Below are 23,786 nucleotides of genomic sequence, written 5' to 3' on the forward strand. Positions count from 1 at the left end.
TAAACTTACAATTGAGCGAAATGTTAGAATACAAATACAGGAAAACTCAAGAAAATTCCATAGTTCAATGGGAACTTTGTGAGAGCCCATATAGTGAAAAGCATGTTACAGTAGTTAGGGTCTGTTACCRTATCTTTAAAGAGTTACTGGAAGCTGAACAGTTCCATGTGAGATTCTAAAGAAAAACAGGTTCTAGAACTTTTATTAACCAAGGAAAAAAGTTCCTTGGGAATCATCAGCAGCATTAGAGGAAAGGAGCTGATCAATCTTTACAAAACATTTAAAATATATTCTAAACAACTTTGATTTTCTGATATAACTKGTATCTCCCTGGATTGTTTCAAAAGTCTCAACTTCTGTATTCTTGTTTTTTATTCTTCTGTATGATGTTTATATGCCTGCAATATATAGGAATGCAATGARATGGAAATCCCAAAGGCTGATATTTTGTTTTAACAGCAAGATAGCTCTAGTATATTGAACCAGTTTCAGGCTGTTATGTTTCTCCAGTGGGACCTGATTTTTACATAAGATCTCAAATCAAAGGTCTGATTGAACAGCAAGGTCTTCTCAAGTATCATCATATTAGAAATCTGTTGTCACATGAAAACCAACCAAAACACTTTTTTCTTTTTAAATGTAAAGAGATGAGATTCTAGAATTTGCCGTAGAAATAATGAGCCCTTTTCACAGCTACTCCAGAAAATTGAGTTATGACAGCAGATACATTATACAGTGTAGTGAATTTTGATTTTGTCCTATTGAATAAGGCTGAAGCCTTTTCCCTATTGTGTATGTACTAATTAAAATCCTATAACCTAGACATCCTCTTAATCCTACATGAGCATAAGTCTGAAAAATTGGAATGTGGTCTTCTATACCCAGGCTGGACATAGCATCCTTGAAAGTAAATTGACATGCAAAAACTTCAACTAGAGTCTGAGTGTTTCAAATGTACCAATAAAAAATCATTAAAGGCTCATCTTTATAAACAGCTTCATAGTTAGGATGTCCCCCTAACCGCTTGCTTCTTCAGGGATCTGTGTTGAAGTGATACTTCTTTCAGCATATGCACTTTGTTTATAYGGAACTGGGATATAGACTGGAATGTGGGTGGCTCTGGAGGCTAGCCTTAGGCTGGGAAGGCTGTTGCCTTTAAAATGAGATTTCAAACTTAGCCTAKTTCAGTAGTGACTGAAAGTTATGGAATTTGCTGGCTGCTTGTTCGTCTTTAAAAATCCATCTGATGATGATAACCCAGTTAGCATGGGGGCAGATTGCTGCAACTGGAAGTCTATTACTTGACRGTCCTAGCTGACTGCTATATATTCTACTGTCCCAGAATAAACTTCCAGAATGGAAATAACTGAATTCTAAATATTCACAACTTTGAATCAGTGGATGTTTATTTCTTGAATGGAAAGGGCTTTGGGGGCTTTGGTTTGGAACTGGATAAAAAGGGTTTATGAAAGAAAGGATTTTAGAACTAAATTGTGCTCTCTGTCTCTGTAACTTTGTGCTTGATGGTGGCACACAGGCTTTTCTGAGAGCRGGATTTGGCGATTAATATTTCAATCTTGAAGTGAGAGTAATGTAAAATAGTATAACGTCCCCTCCTCTTCCCCCACACCATGGTTCTTTGTTGAGTGCAGCTTGGCCACATTAGAGAGCTTGGGCCTATTGCTGGATGAAAGAGCACAGCTATCTTTCAAATTGGCAATTTTATAGCACTTTGAATCTTCAAAAGCTCTTATTATACAGAAATTCTCTAATAATATTCATCAGACTTCTGGCTTTTCTTTTTTTCATACTGTACCGGTGGATAATTTGCTAATGATCTTATTTGACTCTTCAGGGAGCAGAGTTTTCTCAGTCTCCCTGAGAGCAAGGGATTTAATAGCTATAACTATTGCCACAGTTCAGGAAATGAGTGATTCAGAGGTGCAAAGAAGGTGATTTGGAAGAGCAAATCCTTTTTTTTATCTCAAGCAGAGCTAGTTGTATACTGTCCTTATGTTCAAAAAGCCAGGCAAGGTGACTATTTTATTAGAGTGGGGCTTCAATTAGCAAAAATTTGAGGGTTTTTTCCAGTTGAAAAATAGGTAACATAATATGGAAATAACCAGGTTGGCTGATTATAGCTCAAGAAAAACACACAGAAGAAAAACTGAATATTTTAAAAGCAAACTGTGTGCAACATAAGTGTTTAATAAAAAAATTGCATTATTTTGTGGCAATAGGGTATGTATGCTATTGCTATGAGTGCATTCACAAATTCTGTAGCATAGACAGAGTCCTCATGTTCCTGATGTTTTGTAGTGCTCACCGATATCACACTTGCATGTTCTGCAGACACATTGTCTCAAGAGCGGAAATCACAAATTTTCTGCCATGCAAATTCCCCAGGGTGGAAACACAGACGGACAGGAGGTGCCGAAGTGCTGTGCTGCGCTACGCTACCGGTTGTGTAGCTGCTCTCCAATTTGAGGGTGAAGGTTATCTCCAGGGATTGTCTCAGTACTACTTTTTGTTCAAAAGCTGGCTACTCACACCAGTGCGGTGGGAGATTTGGTATGCGCAACTGTGCTGTTTATTTTAAATGGAAAAAGAAAAAAAGTAGAGACTATACTGCCTCCATGATAGTCAGTGGGAGTTCTGCCATAAATTTCAGTGGGACCGGATTAAATCTGCAGACTGCATGCTTTGAACCTTCACACAGATGACACTCTATTTTACCTCCTAGATGAGGTGCTTTTATTTTTTGTTCTCCTTTGCCACAGCTTCTTATAGCTAGTAGAAGAAAAGAACTTGCTTACTCAGAATAAGATGTTGATTTTGTGTATTTGCTTGCAAATATCATCACCTGCTATTGAAAAAGACATATCACTTCTTTACTTCTACTTAGAAACTTTGTATAATTTCTTTCGAAAGTGAAATATAATGCCTTTTCAGTAACCTCCTTCTATAGAGTAGTATTTCATTTTTTGTGCCTAGTACAGCATCAAACAGGACTTCATTAGTGCTGTTAATGTTCCATATAGTCCACTGATATACCATAGCCACTGGCCAAGCAAAACTTCAATCAGTTTTTCTTCTCCTGTCAGCTCACACCTCTGACTGAGCAGCTGCAAGATGATTCATCGGAGAACGTTTCACCATAGGAAAGAGAAAAATTATTTCTGGCTGCTTTGCCCATATTAATAAGATCTTTTCAGCTGTAGATCCTTTCACAGCACTTCCTGAATCATGCTATGCCCATTTGAAAATAGAAATCCTTTTATCCAAATGTCAAGAAAACTTCCCTGAAATCAGTGCTTCAGCTCTGCAAGACATGTTTCTGCTGCATTTTCTGTTTAACAGAGTTGCAACAGTTTTTTGTCCCATTACAGTGCAAGTCTCTACAAGAGTTAACACTGCACATTATTTGGAAGATTTAGAACAAATTTTTGTACTTAACATTTATTTTCTGAAACCCACCAGCACATGCTGTAAAATCTTTTGCATAAAAAGTTAGTGGTGAGAAGAATTTTTTTTGAATTTCTTGTTTGCTACAAAATCATTTAAAGAATAACAGGCTATTCAACCCCAATGCAGAAGTGGTTCCAATGGAGTGGTGTGCAGGTAAACAATCTGTTAGGAATATGACATTTCTTAAAGACTGACAGTATGCTGCCATCAGCGCTTTATGCTAGGCTCTCTTACCTAACTCCACTCAACAGCTTTGTATGCAGCCATAATGAAGCTAAAGGAATGTATTTCTTTGTTTATTGGCATCTGATGAAGCATTTCATCTCGAGTAATATTTCTTGTGATACAGGTTTGTCAGATAGTTTGCAAATAAATACAGAAGAGCTACTTTGTTTGTCAGTTTACCAATACTGACATGACATGCAAGGTTTGTTTTCCTGAATAATCAGAGATTTCATCAGAATGCATTCAGCCTGTGCCTGCAGCGCCCTGCTTATAATTACAAAGCTTACAGATTCACAAATAAATTGTTTTGAAGAGAAGAACACAAGCTTTCTTTAATTCGTATCTGTTACTTTGACCTAAATAAGACTTTTTCCTCTACCTCATCATTAAGAAATAAATTCCGCTTCCCAAGAGGTGAAATATATACTATCCAGTATCTTAATACATGTTTTTAGGTGGTGAGTATAAAGGCTTGAACAACAGCTCTCTGCTTTTTCAGCCTTAGACTACATGCTTCATGGATTCTGTGGGTCTTGTAGCTTTGGCCAACCTCAGCAAGTTATCCTCTATTGAGCAGATGATCTCAAGCCTCTGGATAGTAAATTAGATCATTCCCCACCAAGCAAGCTATCTTTTTGCATATTCCCCAATGGTATGCTAAATTCTAGATTGTGGACCTTTCTTTTTTTTCCTTTCTTTTCCTTTTCTTTTTTTTTTCTCCTTTTTTTTTTTTTTGGCAATGTATGGGTATATAAGTGAAAGCCAGTAGATAAGGCACAGACTGCAAACCAACCTTTTCTCACTCCAGCAACATAATTTTCCTTGATCTTCCTCTGATATCTCAAACACTTCTGTAGTCCCCCGGGCTCCTGCCTGCTCGCAAGAAAAAAGCCAGAGTTTGTACTGGGTTAGAGACGCACACACTGAAAAGCTGATGGTTGTAAAGGTTTGACATTTCTTAGTCCTGCATCAGGAGTTATTATATGATTATCCTGGAATTCACTGTGGAGTTGAAAATTCTGTGTTTTAAACCAGTCAATACCTATTAATGAATTCCTGATACACAAAGAGGCAAAAATATTATCTGTTTGATGCAGTATTCTAACAAGAGTACTGTTAACTTTCATCATGATAAATACTGATAATGTACACCAGGAGCACCTAGCCAAAGAGTCTCTTGATAGAAAATTGGGCTGAGACCTAGTAGTGAAAATTTCTAATGAATTTTCCTCAATCAGCTATAAGGCTTTTAAAATCCAATACAGTTATGGGATGACAGGTCGTTCTAAGATGACTGTATCGGTCTTGTAATACAAAAGTGTAGTGTCAGAGACCAATTGGCTTGTAATTAAATACCCCAAAAAGATTACCTCCTACCCTCAAGGTGTATAAGACAAATAGAACTTGCAAACAAATGTAGATAACTGGAGAAATACCTTACAGTATATGCAGATGTTCCCCCAAATACTTAATAGCATTCTTCTCAGCAAACATGAGATAAAACATTTTGGATGGGTGAAAAAGCTTTGTTTTCTTTTAGAAGTTTATTTTTGAACAAATTTCATAGGAGACTTGAGTGAGTACATCTGTATCTGTGCACTAACTACTATGCTCTCTCTACACACTGATATTCTCAGAAAAGAGAATTGTGCCCTTATTACAGTTCACAATTGATTTTTGCAGCCAGTGTACACTTTCTCCTTCGAAAATAATAGATGACATAAATGGGAGCTAACAGGCACTATGAGCAGAATTTTGATGTATTTATATATGTAATTTTGATGGTCGTGTCACGTCTCTTCATTGTACCTGAATCCCAGAGGATACGATCAATGGCTGATGTACTTTTAACAGTATGAGTCTTAATTCAAATTGTTATTTTAATATTCAATTCTAAAGATTCCTTGTTGAGTCCTTGCTTGGCCAGAAGGGGCTTACGAGGGCATGAGGGTTTCTTCAATATTCAAATTCATAGAGTTTTTTAGAGCTTTTTATTTCTGAAGGAAATCTTTAGGAATGTAAGCATCCACGTTTGGAATCCTGACTACTCTTTTTGATAGTGAGAGGGGAGTCTGACTCTTGGCATAACTGGCTGTGGAGGCACTGGTATAAGTCAATGGGAACACCACAAGACAGGGAAATTCCAGTAATCTAAAATCGATGTCACCAAGAGCACAAATGAGTACTAGAATAAAGATTTATTGTTTTGATATGCCCCCAGAAACAATCTTGATTTATCAGGCAGACTGCATTCATCAAAGGGTTAACCCCTGGAAACACAGCCCAACTCCTTTTCCATACTGTGGGCAGATAAGAGATAACACATCTGTTACATTATCTGTTAAAGGGATAAGAGATAATCTACCCTGTATTGTGACAAAATGGGCTGCTAATATGTAAACAATAAATAGGATTAGCAGATCCTCCATTGTGATCAGGGCCAGCACAGCCAAGACTTTTTACAGAAAAAATTTAAAAAAATACCACAAACAATTCTGGAAATACAAGTGTTAGTAACTAAAATACTTCTGTGAAATTCAGGAATACTACAGAGATACTTTTTCCATTGGGTGAATGTAGTATTTTCCTCTAAGTGATTTTTTTTTCTTTTTCTTTTCTTTTTTCTGGTCTTACTAAACAGACATTGATGAATGCTCAGATGGCTTTGTTCAATGTGACAGCCGTGCTAACTGCATTAATCTGCCTGGTTGGTATCACTGTGAGTGCAGAGATGGCTACCATGACAATGGGATGTTTTCACCAAGCGGAGAATCCTGTGAAGGTCAGTATCTAAAAAAGATGATGTAGTGTTATGCCTTGCATTACAGTAACATCTACCATTTCTTAGTAGTAGTGGACACTGTATCAATGAAAGTTAAAGTTCAACCTAAAGAAATCATAATCTAAATAAGCATGATGAACAAGAGACAAAAAAAGAAAATGTAAGTATTCCTAACTTATAGGTGGAACATTGGCCCTCTGGGAGATTCAGTGACTTGCTAAAGATACTATGTAAAGTCAGTAGTAGTGCTTAAAACAGAATCTCTCTGGTAGTATATCTGCTTCTGTGCATGGCTCTTGCATAAGGAACTGGGAAAAAGAGATGATATTCACTGATCAGTGTCCTCCCATGCTCTTTGTGCAGCTAAAGTCCTAAAATAGAGAAACCAAGGAATTTTTTCCACCCTTTTCTCCCCAAAGAGGAGAGCAAAGGTTGTTTAATTTTCTATGAAAGATGACTTTTCTTTGCTAGGTAGCTGCAAAGGAAAGCTTAGATACAAGATCAAATTACAGCATGATAGGAGGTAATCATCTGATCTTTAGTTTGTGCTGAAGGCTAAACGAATGCAGGTGACCTTGCATTTACCATGGGCTTATAGCATGCACTGTGATCTGATACACCTGAGGGCTGTGCTGCCRTTCAGAGAGACCTGGACAGGCTGGAGAGCTGGGAGGAGAGGAACCTCATGAGGTTCAACAAGGGCAAGYGCAGAGTCCTGCACCTAGGGAGCAATAACCCTAGGCACCAGGACAAGCTGGGGGCTGACCTTCTGGAGAGCAGCTCTGCAGAGAAGCACCTGGGAGTGCTGGTGGATGACAAGTTGACCACAAGCCAGCAATGTGCCCTTGTGGCCAGGAAGGCCAATGGTCTCCTGGGGTGCATTAGGAAGAGTGTTGCCAGCAGGTGGAGGGAGGTRATCCTGCCCCTCTACTCAGCCCTGGGGAGGCCTCATCTTGAGTACTGTGTCCAGTTCTGGGCTCCCCAGGACAAGAGAGACATGCAGCTACTGGAGAGAGTCCAGCGTAGGGCTACAAAGATGATCAGAGGGCTGGAGCACCTGCMCTACGAGAAACGGCTGTGAGAGCTGGGCCTCTTTAGCCTGGGGAAGAGAAGACTGAGGGGRGATCTGATCAATGTGTACAAGTACCTGAAGGGAGGGTGTCAAGGGGACAAGGACAAACTCTTTTCAGTTGTCCCATGTGACAGGACAAGAATCAAAGTGCAGAAATTGAAGCACAGGMAGTTCCGCCTGACCGTGAGGGGGAATTTCTTCCCTGTGAGAGTGACRGAGCACTGGCACAGGTTGCCCCGAGAGGTTGTGGAGTCTCCTTCTCTGGAGATCTTSAAGGCCCGCCTGGATGCAACCCTKTCTAACATGCTCTAGGTSACCCTGCTGAGTGGGGAGGTTGGACTAGATGATCTCCAGAGGTCCCTTTCAACCTTACTGATTCTGTGATCTGTCACTCCATGGTAACCTGGTCGTATGTCAGCTTCTTCACTTGTGGAAATGGGCCTCAGTCCGGATCCCCATTCCTCCTCTTCATTTCTTGTATACTGAAATAGGCTGTGTTACACATCTTTCCCATTGCAAAGAATAATTACAGAGCTCTCACATTCCTACCCACACTCAAGTTATTACCATGCTGTTTTTCCTGTGCATAGACCAACCATTTTTAGAAAGCTGCAGTTTGAAGAATAACCTTGGAAGTTGATTACCTTCATAGACTGGGGGCAGGGATGCAGAGGAGACAGGAACAAGGAGACAGGAAGSTTTTGTTTGTTTTATGAATGACATAAGAGTGAGCAGCAGCTTTGTAAATATAGAGTTATTTTCAGATGCAGATCTCTTAGTATGAAATTTTTCTGCGTTTAAGATTTTACACACTGCTATGCTAAAAAAGGAAAACAAGCCTATCTTTTTTGTCGTTGACCACTTAAGGCAAAATTAGTAGTCTTTCTTCCTCTTTCCCTGAATACTTAAATGTTCAGTGCTCACACAGTGTAAGCCTCCCCACCTTGCTGTTTAAATTCACTTTAGTGGGCAGTATCAATTCGAAAGGGAAGGCACTGAATTAATTTTAGTAAGGCAGAYATACAGACCATTCCCTACAGAGAGCAAGAATGACCTTTGCAGGATCCCCATCACCAATGCTTTATTTCAACACATTTTCACCACAGCTGAAAGCCTATATTCCCAGGAGGAACCAGAAATTTGAATCAGCAACTGCTTTCATAAGTCCCACTTTCCTAATCAAGAACAAACTAAATGTCAGTGTTAGCTGGCCAGGTGTTAGAGCAGGAAGGTGCAAAGACTTCTGAAGAAGGTGTGATTCCCCTGATTGTAAGRTCACCTTTCTGTCGCTCTCTAGGTACAAGTAATACTGTAGCCAGGCTTTTGTGGAAATACTGCTGATTACCTACCCCGAGATTTATCTGCAACTTCAAGATCCCATTTGTCTTGTGGGTTTAAGATGGTGATTTGGCACATGCCATCTTAAGAGAAACATGGTTCCTCACCCAAGTGAAACTTCTAGCAGTACATCTGTTGCTAAGATGTGTTCTAACAAGCAAAAATCAAGCAACAATTTCTAAGCAAATGAAAAGACAAGGAAAAAGATTGTTATGTGTATGCAGAAGTGGCAATTAACAGTATGTCTTGGCCTTTTCCACAAGGCATCAGCAGCTCTTTAGAAAACATACACAGAGGCTAATAAGTGATTAGAACTAGTTCACAGATACCAGGAAACTACCTTCAAGTTGTTGCTAACTCTAGTCACCAGCGATGGAACACTTTCAGTCTGATTGATTGCAGCTCTAAATTCTGGAATATGTAACAGCTTGAGATAGGAAGGATGGTTACATATTTTATTGGTGTCTTACTATATCACTTTTTATTGGATTGAAGCCTGTGACATTGTGTCTCAAGCAGAAAATAAAATCTGGAAAAAGRTTTGACGAGACAGCCTCAAATCTATTGCTGCCGAACTTTCAGTGGCAGAGCACAATGGTGTAAAAGCAATCATTTTCTCCACTGGCTGGTCTTTCCACTGTGAGAGATTCCCCTATTGGATTTAAAGACAATTTGGCCGTTTCTTATGTCACTTCTTCAGTATCCCCTAGGTCAGAGGTGATTAAATTGGGAYGTTGCTGGGTGGCCTTTCAGACAGTGACTGTAATAGAGTAGCAGCTTCTAGACCATATCAATCTCAAATCTCAGTTTTCCATGTCTGGATTCAAATATTTTMTTTCTTGATTGCTCTATTGGGTCTGCCTTAAATCTGGGTCTGTCAGTGTCCCTGGGACATCTGTGTGTAGTACCACAGAGAGCACTTCTGAGATCCGTGTCAGYCACCTCCTTGTTTCCTTCAGCAAAGCCTCCATTTATAAAGATGCAGATGGAAACACCCCTATTAATATTAAAGGCACAGGAGTCTTGCTTTAAAAACGTTATTCTAACAGAAGACCTAAACTGCCCCCCTACCCCTTTTGCAGGAGATAGTCCCATTAGGACCTCTTACTAGAAAATCCTAGCTGGAAGTGGACTCCTTGGTAGCATCAGCCTTTGTCAGTGCTTGATAAATAYCAGTGAAATAAGTTGCTGAACTGTCTGCTTTACACCTGTATTGACCCTGGTTACTGCTGCTTCTTTGGCATGACTAAGAATATCAAGTATTTAGACTAACGCTGCACTTGAATGTAGAAATTTATGATCTTATATCACTTGGTACCTACAAATGTTTGAAGACCTAGAAATTCCTTTGCTATTAGTTTTGCTTCACATTATACTCCTGGGCAGACCTGTAGTCCAAATAACAATGACCAGGAGAAACGACGTGAAAGGCAACTGCARGGCTTTAACGCCTCATGCCAGCACTTGCTGTTTCTCCCTTGGAAATAGAATTACRTTATGCATCATCTTCTTTCCAGAAAAGTGGTGAAAGATCTGCTGCTTTGTCTCTGTGAATTGCATGGGTTTGGGGAGTCTCAAATTTTAGAGAGATGTGAATATAGCATTCAGCACAGTATATTACCTTCCTCTTCAGCCCCCTATGGCTTTTCATTACACAGTCATATAGATGCTTTAAAGTTTGTCTCTCACCTACTATTTCATAAAAGAGAGCTAAGCTGAGATAATAGATTTTGCAGCCTCAAGCCTCATTGTATTCAAAAACTGGAACCTCTGAGGGCAAAATCCTAAAATAAGAACAGTTAGGCCCAGTTACCATTTGCTTTTCAGTTCTGTGCAAGATCCTGATTCCTTTGAATATATCCCCTGCAATGTCTAAAAAGCTTTGAAGATCAGGTGAGGACAGAGGCTGTATTAGTTCATACTGGAAATAGTGCAGGTTGTACCTCATCAGTTGCTGGACATTTTGCACACTTCTGTGTCAAAAGAATAGCTCACCTAATTAACGAAGTCCTTTTGGACTTACCAGAAGTATCTGACAGATACCAGCTGTTGTTGATAAATAAGGTGGGAGCAAAATATCTTCGCTCTCAGCAGGTATCAAATTCTTTAGATGAGACAGCTGCAAATGAAAGGATTGGAAAGCATCAATCTAGAATGCCAAAGCTATTTCAAAGAAGATCCCAGATGGAGGGGTAGGGGTCTCCTTGAAAAACTTTTTCCACAACCCAGAATAATGAGTGATGGAGGCTAATTACAGATGCCAGCATGCTCCCCAGTCTCATTGAATGAACAAAGTCTGACATTCATGTCTCTGGATCGAGAAGGCAGAGGAATTGCTTACCACCAGAATGTCTGAATTTATATCATGGTACATCCAAGGTACTAACATGTTCTTGAGATTTTCCTTACTTCAAAAGCACTGTCAATTCATAGTTCTACACTTAGATCTTCCTACAGTCCATCCTTTCCAAACAAAGCTATAGGTATTAAAGCTTCATTATTAGGTGTGCGAACACAACTTAAACATAACCAGACAGAAGGTAAATAACTTCTACAGAGACAAACTAATGTTTAAATATTCTGGAATGTAGGCAGTGTGCAAAATTGACAGTTTCTCATCTTTTATAAAAGGACTAGCAGGGACAGAGTACTCAACCACTGCATTTTATATGGTGGTGATTTGAACATATTTACTGTATCAGGAAACAACACTTTTGTGAAACTGGTGTTATCAGCATCCAAAGTCCATCTCAGCTCTTCATCTTCCACATCTGCTGAGCTCTGACAGATGACTTTTATGGAGTCACAAATAAATTATTCATAATTCACTTACTATTTGAAGAATAGTTACATCAGTCAGTAGATTGCTTTGGGATAGACAAGAACAGAAACCAAACTTTCTGTCTAGAAGAACTCAGGCTCCCAGCAAACACACTCCTTATTATTTTGCCTTAAGCAAAAAATACTCCAGGTATCCTCATAGTTGCCAGCTTGCTGAGGTAACACTACTCCCCAGAGCTGAGGTATCTAAGTTACTTCAGTAGTTTCAGGGCRGAAGAAGAGTCCACTGACCCAGCCCATCTTCCAACAGCCTATTTCTCCTTGATAGAGGTCCGCAGCCCTCAGACTGTTACCAGAACAATTTGGTTAGGAATTCACATCATCAGTGAAGTCTGGATGGCTTGTAAGAGGAGGGAAAGTAGAAACTTGTAAGAGTCAGTTATTGTCAGAACATGTTTCTGAGCTCTTTGTCACCACCTGTCAAGGTGTGCATTTTTTTCTTATTGTGCATACATTCCTTGCAAGTTTATTGAAAGTTTTCTCATCTGTAGTTATCAATATTGTATTTGTTTTTTGTGTCCAATAGGCTGTTGAATTGACCTTTTCTTAGAGCTATCTACAGCAGCTGCAAAAAGAGCTATCCACAGTAGCTGCAAAATCGCTTTCCAGAATAGATCTAAAAGATTGATTTGTTTTTTGAATGTATATTGCCCCATGTGCCTTGTATTTGAATCTCRTCTGCCATTTTATTGCCTACTCAGTCAATATCACAAAACATTTTATATCTTAACAGACAATTTTTGTCGTTAGTACTTTATTGTCAACTGCCTTTTTTATCTCACTGTTCATCCACTCCTTCAGATCACTTTTAAGCACAGTGAACAGCGCATGTTCTAACATAGACTTTTGTGGGACTCCCCTGGGACAGCTGTCCGTTGTGACAACTTGACCATTTATTGCTGCCTTTTATTACTTACTAATTAACCATTTATAAATCCATGAGCTTACCTCCTCTTTTATTCCATGGCAGATTCATTTCTTTAAGAACATGTACTATGCAAGGGAGTTCATCAAATTTTTTTGAATAAAAAAGTACGTTATGTCATCTGGAACCCCTTTGTAAAGTATTTCTTAATTAGTGGTGTGCTTTTACTCCGAATCTATAATACAATGTCTTTGAACAATCTTTCTATCTGAGAACATTTTATACTTTTAGCTGCTAGTCTAATTCATTTTTAAAAGCTTCATCATTTTAACATAACTCCCCTTTTGAAATGAGACACTATCACAGTGAATTTTTGGAGCCTTTTTAATACCCCTTAGAATGCTGAACTTGCATGCGTTGTGGTTATTACTGGTCACCAATACAGAGTAGCACTTCAGTAGTGACAGTTTGTATCAGAGTCTGCACACTGCTCAGGGCCAAGTCAAATGTTGCTTTCTCCCTTTGGGATTCTTTGACTATCTGCTCCAAGAAACAGTCATTAAATCTCCTAAATGTAGTCTTGAGTCACATCCTGGTGGAGCACTAACCCAGTCTGTGTGGAGCAATTGAAAATTCCATTTTTTATGGAGTTATCTGCCCTTGCAGATTCTAAAATCTTACAAATTGAGTTTAGTCATTCCAGTTACTATCACCATTCTGTATACCTCTATTCTTGTATTTTTCCTGTTGAGACATTAAATTACTTGTGATACAATTAACTCCTACCTTTCTTTAACATACAGCACTACTTTGGCATCCATGGGTTTCTTTTGTCATTACAATACAGTTGTACCCTGGGATGATAGTGTTAAAAAAAAAGTGCTGGATAAAAGCTGTTGCAATTTTTAATATGGATTAGATAAATAAGAATTGGTTCTTAATTTAACACTAGATAACTAGTGATATTTTGATTGTTTTTCTGAGATAAACCTTCAAGTCTTTTGGGACTCAATGTTCTAACGTTAAAACACTTAAACTGCTTGATTCCTAGGCAATGTGTGTAAATAGTGTGATGTGAATTGATACATTAAAAAAATGATATGAGAGTGATAATAATAAACCTCTGTGACTCAGTATGCTGGAAATACGCAACCTGTAATCCTCCCTCGTCCTCCATTATATTCAGCAGCAACTGATGTGGGGGCCAGTGTACACTGTCCGTATAAGTATGGAGTTTGTAGAGCTGGCTATAACTTAAAAAAAATGTTAGTGGCATAATTTACCATCTCATGGAAATCCAAAGGAGAAGAGCTGAGTGAAGTTTTGCTTGGGATGGATGACTTGTGCATAAGTTCTTTGCAGATAATGATGATAGTTTGTTGTGGATGAATGATGCTAATAAGAATTTTGTGCATGTAAGTTTGTGTTTCTCTTGCTGCATGATGAACACGTTGCTGTTTCTGATTAGCTGAGAATCAAAGTCTAAACAGCTTCTACTTTGACCTGAGATATATAAATTACCCTATCCAGAACATTCATTTTCCTCAATCAAACAACTTACAAAACTAAAGTTGGGATTTTTCAGAAGTGATAAGCAGGGAGTCAGTGATAAAACCKTGATTATTTTCAGTAACAGTACACTAACCATTACTGAATGCTCTTGAAAAACATATCCCAGAAACATTTTCTCCATGAGCAAGTTATGAAATGCACTTGTACCTAAGCACCACATGCAGACTTAGTGTTTATAGAGTCATTGCATGTTGTTGCAAGAACAGGAAACTGTTCTTGTTTTACAGGACAGCTGAATTTTCTCCAAGTATCTCATCTAATATAATTGGTTTGAACTGAGTGGCCAGTTTGTTGAGAAGTGATATTACTCATTTGTAATCTTTTGCTTATTTTTTGGTTACGTCCCTTCCTGCTAATGTTATTTTAGAGAGGAACAATCCGTTTCTATTCAGATCTTATCAAACGATATTTTACTCATCCTTCCCAGAAGCTCTGGTAATTTTGCAATAYTTTTTTTTAAGATGGATATACCATTATTGCACACAATATTTGAACTAAAACCACAATGTTGATAATTTATATATGAAATTCTAATAATTTCCATGCTGTTTTTCATTCTAATTCCTATTCATGGTAGCAACTTGTTTACTTTTTTTGACTGAAGCCACATGGAATTGAAATAATTAAGTTACTTTGCTTTAAACTTGAATTGAAGGAGATTTCATTTCCATTGTTGAAACCAAAACTGAATGTTGTATTAAGTTTTTTTGGTCATTGTGAAAGATACGTGCATGAGTCTACTGCTTATTTTGTCTTGTATCAATCTGTTGGATAGTTAAACATCACAGTATTACTTTTTAATGAACTCTAGTTAAAGAGCTTGTCATGAAATTGAATTTATAATTGAACTCAGTGGGGCTATTGCTATTTACACTTGCCACAGATCTAGCCTCTACTTGCCCTTCTAGTGTTTACCACATTTTATTTATATCACATATAGTTGTTTACTTCATGCCATTTCAAAGCTAACTTTTTGCAGCTAACTCTTCTCTGAATGGTCATCTGAAAAAGCTAAATGCAGGCTATTCAAGTATACGGCAGAGTATGCCGCTACTTTGTCCTTGCAAAATAATTATATGTAGATTTATGAAGTAAATCTTTAAAGGTACTCTTGAATTTTTGAGATATGATTGTTTCAAAATCATGTACTTTTTTCCACTGGAGATGTTAATTTTGTTCTTTATTTTCTATGTTACAGACAAAGACTATAGATAACACTGCARCTTGAATAGTTAAAGTATTCTAGTTTGCACACCCTGATAAATGATGCAGTTCTTACCTAAATGAGCTTGCAGGCCAAACATCACCTTTCTTGTTAATGTCTTAGCAGGTGAACTCTAATTTGCTAGTCAGAACCAGCAAAAGATTTTGAAAACAAGTTTCTGCAGCTTTCTTGTTTAATTGAACATCTCTAATGAATGTGGGTTAGCACAGACTAATGAGATTCATGAGCTAAGTATTATTTTTCTTCTTGTGTTTCTTGTGATTTCTGCATTCTATCTAGCTTGCCTGGTAGCATTTGTGTAGAAAAATTTATATGAAAACTCAAAATATATTTTTTTCTTTTTAAAGTTGATTTGATTTGAAAAATGGTTTTTATGAAGTTGGAAGTTATTTCTCCCTGTGCTGAAGAAATGCTAATTAATTTTCAGCTGAAGTCTTTAATGGCTAAGAATCATTTATAGTGGCTACAGCAAGAACATTTTTGTTAATTGAATGTGGTCTAAAAGCATTGCATGGCATGTTTTTGCAGACATTGATGAATGTGGAACCGGAAGGCATAGCTGTGCCAATGACACTGTTTGCTTTAACTTGGATGGTGGGTATGATTGTCGATGTCCCCATGGCAAGAACTGTACAGGGGACTGTATCCATGAAGACAAAATCAAGCACAATGGTCAGATTTGGGTGCTGGAGAATGACAGATGCTCTGTCTGTTCGTGCCAGGTCAGTAGAGATGAAAACTAGCTGTTTCTGCAATATGGTGGTAGGGGTGAAGGGAGGACCATCATGATTCAAGTGAAATTCCTGTTTTAGCTGTCCTTTCTGCTGTGCAGATGGTGCTATATAAAAGCATTATTTTGTAGGGTGTTTTGGGGAGAGCCTCCTCTCTCCAACCTGCACAAATGTAACTGCCYTGGAAAGTTTATTATACAGTACTGGGAGAAAGACACGATACTATTTTGTTAGCAGAGATGCCAACCTATCTTGTCTTGGTGGGAGTRAAGACATTGTCACTCAAAGAGACTGTGTATCTAGACACATATTGGCATTACTGACTGAACCCATTATCTCTAGCAGATGGCTATAAATATAGATGGATTCTATATCTGAAGGGTAATTCAGCCTAACTTTCTCAAATGTCTGCTGTGGGATGCCAATGCCAAGCTAAGTGTAGAGGAAGTTCATGCAGAATGAAGGGCCATTATACACTGCTGACAAAGTACTGAACATTTCAGAGACTGAAGTTTCATTAGCATGAATTTAATTTCGGAGTACCTATCTTCCTTATGTAAATAGTTTCACAAGAGAGGACCGATCTGGAAGTTTAARACAAGACCTAACTAGCACCCATATGAGACTAGCATAGAGTTAATACAACCCATTCARATTTGACCTTTGAGAGAAGTACCCTTGAGTTTTATCACCTTAGGCGAGAGCTGTCTGAAGACTGATTGTASGAATGATTTGCACAAGACACCGAGAATGTGCGGTGATCTATTAGTCTGCAGGTGAACTTACAGTACTTGTTCAGTGTGTACTGTGATTTCTGCCTCTGTTTAAATAGTATTTTGAAGAGTTAAATAGTGGAAAWTTTCTTGATGTGCCAGTGGCTTAGWATTGCATCAAYAAATCAAGTTTTTGTACAATTGCCGTTGGAGTTGCACTAATTTCTGCTGTTGCTCTATGTCTGTCTTGCGACAACAGAGTGGATATGTGATGTGCCGGCGAATGGTCTGCGACTGTGAGAACCCCACTGTTGACCTATTTTGTTGCCCTGAATGTGACCCACGGCTCAGCAGTCAGTGCTTGCATCAAAGTGGAGAGCTTTCCTACAACAGCGGCGACACTTGGATACAGAACTGTCAGCAGTGTCGCTGCTTGGTGAGTCTTCTGATTACAGCAGACCAGACAGAAAGGAAAAAAGGATGCGAGASATTTTGATGTGTGCATTTTGGTGCATTAGCATCCATTTAGTTCCCTCTGGAGTACATGTATAATCAAAATCTGTTTTTCGTGGATATTTGTTGGTATTATCAAGTTCCAGTCAAAAATGCATATGGACACAATAGACATAATAGGAATTACTTAATCATGAAGATTGTTTTAGGAGAGTGAAGGTCATTTGGATGTGCAATGTACTCAACAGCCCATGAAATCAGAGACGAGAGAAGCTTTATAAGGAAATTCTAAATATATATGAAATTATTGTCACAACTGATAATTTCTAAGGGTTTGGCAGACTAAAATCTATTAATTCAGACATTTCCAGTAACAGAAAAATTAATAAGACCTGATGCATTCTTCAAAATAGTGAAATTAGGTTTGGAAAAAAGGTATTTTAAAAGCTTGTGATCTTTTTCCTAGGCATGTATTTTAGAGTCTGGGCAGAACTTCTTCTGCGTAATGCAGCTCAGGAAGTTRCCATGGCAGAAACAATCCCAAGATATAAACGAACAGTTTTTACCTCAAGTTAATCTCCAGAGGTAAAACCTAGTCCATCTAGCAGCTTTCCGTCGTCTGAACATCATGAATAACGGACGGAAACCAATTTCCTGTAGACAAACTTAGCTTTCAGTGTTACCACTGCTAAAATCCAATGAAATAGATTCCCAGGTGCTTCATTAAGTGTCTTCAAAACAAAACAAAACAAAAGGCAACCTGCAGCTTGGAACCTCAATAGATGTCTCTTTATTTAAGATGGTTCTTCTATAACTAAAACCTGCTTTCCTTTGATTATCACAAGGATGTTTTAGGCGATACCTTTTTGTTTATTCTTTCTAGTGTAATAGTATAGTGTATAGAAATAAATTGGAAGTTCAAGATCAGTGACAGGTTTTAAGATTGCTTTCATTGTTAGCGTCATGTGATTTAGAAAAAGAGGAAAATTGACTCATGAGAGTTTTATAAAGCAGCAACTTCACAATACTTGCTACAGTAAGAAGAGTAAAAAGTCAGAGCTATGACAGATTCCAGGAGGTCTTTGTCAGGTTTTGCTCTGGAGACATCTAAYTACCATTACTCAAAGCATTAGATACAGGTTTTTGTGAATAAATTTCTTTTCCGGGTCAAATGTTGCTTTTTTTTTCTTTCCCCCCTCCTTCATAAATCCTGACTACTCAAATGACCTGAATAAATTTTTAGGTCAGAGATAGACCTGCCCCAAAACAACTGTGAATTTAAGATGTCTGTGAAATTTTTTCATTGACCAATAGATGTAAAAATTTGGCCCTTATTCAGAACTGAATGGAAATTGGCCCCAACTTCCAGTAACTGAAGTGAATAATTAGACATCTTAAGATTTGTGTAGAGGAGTACAGTAACTTTCCCAAGGAATATTCTAGCTCACTGCAAGTCTCTTATTTGACCTTCTCATACTCTGATCGCACTGAACCCATCACGTGAAGTGCGGAAAGTGGGATTAAGTTGGGAAGTCAGGTAATCTAGTCATGGATGGTCAATGGGCGGAGGTCCTTCCTCTTTCGTTCCCTGTTAAACTGTGTTACTGGTAGCTTGACACCCTTAGTACAGCCAGTGGATTTGTAACCATAGCAAAAAAAAAAAAAAAAAAAAAAAGTAGTCCATACAGAAATGAACAGTTGAGGGTTTTTTATCGCAAATCAACAATCTGAATAGAAGCCAGAACTAGAGGAAAGAGACATCAAAGCACTTTTGAAATGTAGTCCTTTACAGCTTCTGCCACTTGCAGAAGTAGGGCTTAACAAGAAAAGATCCATATTTTSTATTTTGTGAAGTGTAGGGAGAATTTTCAGTTGCAGCTTGAAGCAGGATGCATTGGAATAAGTTAAATCTAATWCACTTCCTGAATAGCATGCAGCTAAAAGCACCCAGGTTACTGTTTCCCACAGGCAGTGAATATTAGTATTCTCTGCACTGGCTTTTGAACAGGACCGGATGGAAAAAAATGGTCGGCTAAGGAACGTAATGCTGAGTCGGAGTAATAAAACAAGCAATGAATCAAAACAACAGCCTATAATCTCTTGTTCTCGAAACATTTTTTAACAGCAAGGAGAAGTTGACTGCTGGCCCTTGTCATGTCCAGAGGTGGACTGTGAGTTCAGTGTTCTCCCCGAGAATGAGTGTTGCCCACGCTGTGTCACTGACCCCTGCCAAGCAGACACCATTCGTAATGACATCACTAAAACCTGTCTGGATGAAACCAGTGTCGTTCGCTTCACTGGATCTTCTTGGATTAAGCACGGCACGGAGTGCACCCTCTGCCAGTGCAAGGTAATGAGCATAAAAGTTGAGCTGCGATTCTCTTTCCCAGCTGGTTCTGTGGCATGTAAATATTAATGCATTGAGTCTGGTTTGCTAACTTCAGTCTTGCATGCACTRGAGTGATGGCTTTACTGCACTAACAGGTCAGAAGCAGAACAGCCCCTGCCACGGTATGCTTTGAACAAGTTCCACGGCTTGTTTGTTCCGTCAGAATAGCTCATTTCAAATTTGGTTGCAGTGCAACTCTGTGCTCTCTTGCACATCTACACAGTAACAAACAGATATGTAAGATTAGACCAGCAAAAAATGCACTTTGTGTGGTACTATTAAGTTATCAGAACTGATTGATTTCCTCCCTGAGGATTGTGATGATCAAATACTTCACATTTTTATAATGGGACTAGTTACATAAGTATATAGTTTTCTTACTTWAAAATTATTAATAGAATCAACATAATGTTTAGAGCATCTGATGGTTTTTGTAGTCAAAGAAAGAGAGTGGGAAGTTAAAATAAATATTTCCTATTCAAAATAAGCCTCTAAATAAATGGGATTATATTTTTGGTAATTCGGTAGTGAAGAATGACAAAGAGTGATTCTGCAGTAGCCAAGGAGAGARACACGGCAGGATTCATCCAAATGATGTGTAGCTCCTCCTGAGATTCACGATTGATTTTGATCTTTATCCTGCTTCCTTCCAAGGAGGAAACTTCCCAAACTCTAGTACATGCTACCATAAATTATTTTGAAAAGGTGCATAACAAAAAATAGCATAATATTACTACTTGCTCCTGGAAGAGAGGAGGCTTAGCTGATTGTGTAGCAAAAGCTGTCAAGCACCACCACCTTCTTTCTCTGAATTGCCTGATGTAATACTGTGTACAACAGCAATTGTCACTGCTGTTGAAAGCATAGTCCTTTTACTAGGCAAGTGGTACATGCTAAATCAAGTATGGGCATTTGTCTTGATGTCAGAGTGGGTCTTTGATTAGGAGAAAACCCTATAATCTGACATGGTGGCCAATGGTTAGAAAGCCAGCTATTGCCCAAGAAATGTTGACACAGGCTTATGTGCACAAACCTGTATTAGTGAGGTCTATAGCTGGTGACACACACCAACTCTAATGGTGAAAGTTACTTTTAGGGGAAGAAAATTGAAATAAACAAATAAAAGCTGCAACCAAGGGATGAGGAAGAGATGAATTTTCACACTGGCCCAGTCACTTCCCACAAGGTCCTGTGGAAATTACTACTGGGGTTTCTAGATGCCAGACCATGAAAAACCAGCCCAGGAACAATGTGGGGYTCTGGGAGTCGCTGCCAGGGTGGCTCAGGTAATGGGTACGGCACTGCAGGGGGAAGGCCCAAACACACCGCAGGACAGGGCTCTTAAGGGACTGTTTGGGCTTGGGCAATGTGCTGAGATTTCTGTGCCTTGGTTTCCCCCTCTGTAAAATTACTAATTACGTGTGGTTCTTCTCTAAAGCACTTTGAGATTCAGTGATGAGARATGTGTTTTTCATTGTTTTATTGCTAATCAATGGTACTGCAGAAGAAATCTGTATCAGTTTTACTGATGTCCATCTGTCTGCTACTCCCTTTTGCCCTTTTATCTTAAGCAAAGATTGAACTGTAGGCCTGCACTAATTTGTATGCAGTGTAAACACATACATAGATTACTAAAATCTATTACTGAATTGTGAACTTATATACAATTAAAGCAGATACTCTGCCAAACTCCATAGATTTAAAACAGCTCAGATAAGAATGTGCTCTAAGAACCCATAGAAAACACCACTGCATTATTATACTTCAGTGTCCCAGCTACCTGGAATTAGACATTTCAATGGGTTGTCACAAAGATGAGTCCTTGATAAAAGTTATTGTGCTGTTTAAATCAGATTTTCAATGTGTAGCTGTATTTTCCACATTATGCATTCTTGAATATCGCAGTGCAAAATATACAACAGGGCAGTGATGCTTAACTCTGAAAATGTACCACTTTGTCCCTCAGCAAGCAAAATCTTATTCATTTCTYTTTACAGAGCAGTATTCTTTTTGAAATACAATATCTATTCATATTCATGGCATTTTAATATTTCAGTTCTGCATGCGAGCAGCCCTCTCCCTCCAGATGAGGTTAATGCTGTGCTCAATTTGTATAGTTCTGTCTCATTCGTCCTGTGTCACTCCACTCTTTTCTTGMGGAGTATCACACAGAAGGTTAAAGCTCTAGAATAAGCCTCTCTAACCAAGYTATAGCAAAACAGGTTTACACAAATCCTTTAAGAATTCAGAAAGCCAGGCATCAGCTAAAGCTGACTTAGCCACAAAACCATTTCGAGTCACAAGTAAAGAAGGTGAACACTAGGATTGTCTAACCTTGTGTCACAGAAAGAGTGAAAGAAAACATCTGAATGATTCAGACCTTGGTCTTTAATCAGTCCTGGCAGTTCAGTCATCTAAATATATTTGGAGTAATTTAAAAATAATGCACACTTTTTATTTGCATTGCAAGAATCAGAGTGAGGAAAAGAAGTAGTGGAAATGTAAAAAACATTTTCTCCAGTACTTTAATCATGTCATAGGCAATCTGTTCCCTTAATTGCTAATATTCTCAAAAAAGGTCTAGACTACCAGGGAAAACCTTACGGATTAACCTTTGCCAGTGTTATAGCCTGGATGTATTAATTTGAAGCACTTAGTGCTAAGTAAAAGTCAYAGTCCCTTCTGTCTAAGCTAAATAAAACACAAAGTGCCCTGTCTTGTTCAACAGCCTAATGTGTACTGCAGGCAAATACCTGATACCTTTACATCAGCTAAATGTCTTTCACCAATCTCAGTTTCTTTCAGTTCAGTTGCTGTAGCTTTGTGATTCAGACAGCAGCAAACTGTGCAGTCAGGAGACTCATCACATCCCTCCCTGGGGTGGGCRAAGGACAGGTTGACAACTTCATGGATCAGCTCAAAATCTATACAAATCCCTATTTTACAAATCTGCGTGTTAAAGCCTGATGGGTGTCTGCAAATAACTGATCTTCTTAAATTGACTGAATTTGTATAAATGTGTGTTATTTACTTCAACTCTTCTTTTTGTTGTTTCTTCYCTTAGAATGGCCACGTCTGTTGCTCAGTGGATCCACAGTGCCTTCAGGAACTGTGATGCTAACAACCATCTCTCACAAGCAGTTTCTGGTTAAAGAATTTCTTTCACGAAAAAAGATCTTTAGACCAAAAATTGTACAAAATCAAAACTGAAATTAGATTGGTTTTGCCCATCTAAAGTGCAGGAATGTGATGAACTCAGTTATCTGAATCAGAATGAAACTTATGGGACTCAAGAAAATCATCTCAGATGTGTAAACCTTTGTGTGAGGTCAGGCCCAGCTTCTGGCTATTTGTCTGTCTGACATCATTATGCAGAATATTAGATTAGTGTAAAATGACACACTGTAATGATGTACATAACGGTATCAAGATCAAAGATCAACTAGGAGTGCTTATGGGGTCTTCTGAAGCTTGAGGGTCCAACACTCGACTAGGTGCAGAGATTTTTACCTAATCATATTTGGATATGCATAGATGTGTTTGATTGCTCACTGCAGAATTTAGCAGACATTTGAGTAAAAGGATGAGGCCTTCAGRAATAAAGAACATAGCAGCTAAGACGTGTTATGTACAGTATGTGCTCTGAAAAAAAAAGATACAAGTTGTTGTAAAAAAACACAAAAACAAAACCCGTGATGCACAGGCATGGCTTCTTAATGTTTTCTGATGGAAAAAGTCATCAATATTTCCTTGTTTTACTGCACTTACTATTATTTCTYGATTGAATTTGTTCAGTATAAGCTCGTTATTGTGCAAATTTAAATAAATATTTCTCTTACCTTATGTTTCTTTGTGTTGCCTTTCCTTTTCAGATATGTCATTTTTGTATTGTTATTGTTCCTTCTTTGTCAGCAGAGCTAGACAGCTATWCTTTACAGATAATGTATATCTCCTGTCTAGCTCCTATACATACGGGAGTTTCTGCCCAGCACATTATGCCCATCATTCCATATCTTTGCTATTCTTCTGAGAGCACATGAACTTCACACATGGGAAACATTAYAGCGGGTTGAACAAAGCAATTCACAGGGCTAAAAATCAGACCCTACATG

At 38.4% G+C, this 23,786-nt stretch overlaps 1 protein-coding gene across 1 annotated transcript in view; it reads left to right on the top strand.

Moving 5' to 3' along the window:
• Positions 1 to 23,517, top strand: part of LOC146588095 (protein NEL) — a gene marked incomplete at its 5' end in the record, with an annotated part of 88,790 nt that extends 65,273 nt beyond the window's left edge. Inside the window, 5 exons of the mRNA XM_085318541.1 lie at positions 6,335 to 6,475; positions 15,917 to 16,110; positions 17,092 to 17,268; positions 19,411 to 19,635; positions 22,739 to 23,517. Coding sequence (XP_085174667.1) covers positions 6,335 to 6,475; positions 15,917 to 16,110; positions 17,092 to 17,268; positions 19,411 to 19,635; positions 22,739 to 22,789 — 788 coding nt within the window. The remainder of the gene's footprint in view (positions 1 to 6,334; positions 6,476 to 15,916; positions 16,111 to 17,091; positions 17,269 to 19,410; positions 19,636 to 22,738) is intronic.
• Between the last annotated feature and the right edge of the window lie 269 nt (positions 23,518 to 23,786).

This window comes from Rhea americana, unplaced genomic scaffold, assembly GCF_003343005.1.
Source record: "Rhea americana isolate MKP2758 unplaced genomic scaffold, rheAme1 scaffold_54, whole genome shotgun sequence".
Lineage (NCBI taxonomy): Eukaryota > Metazoa > Chordata > Aves > Rheiformes > Rheidae > Rhea > Rhea americana.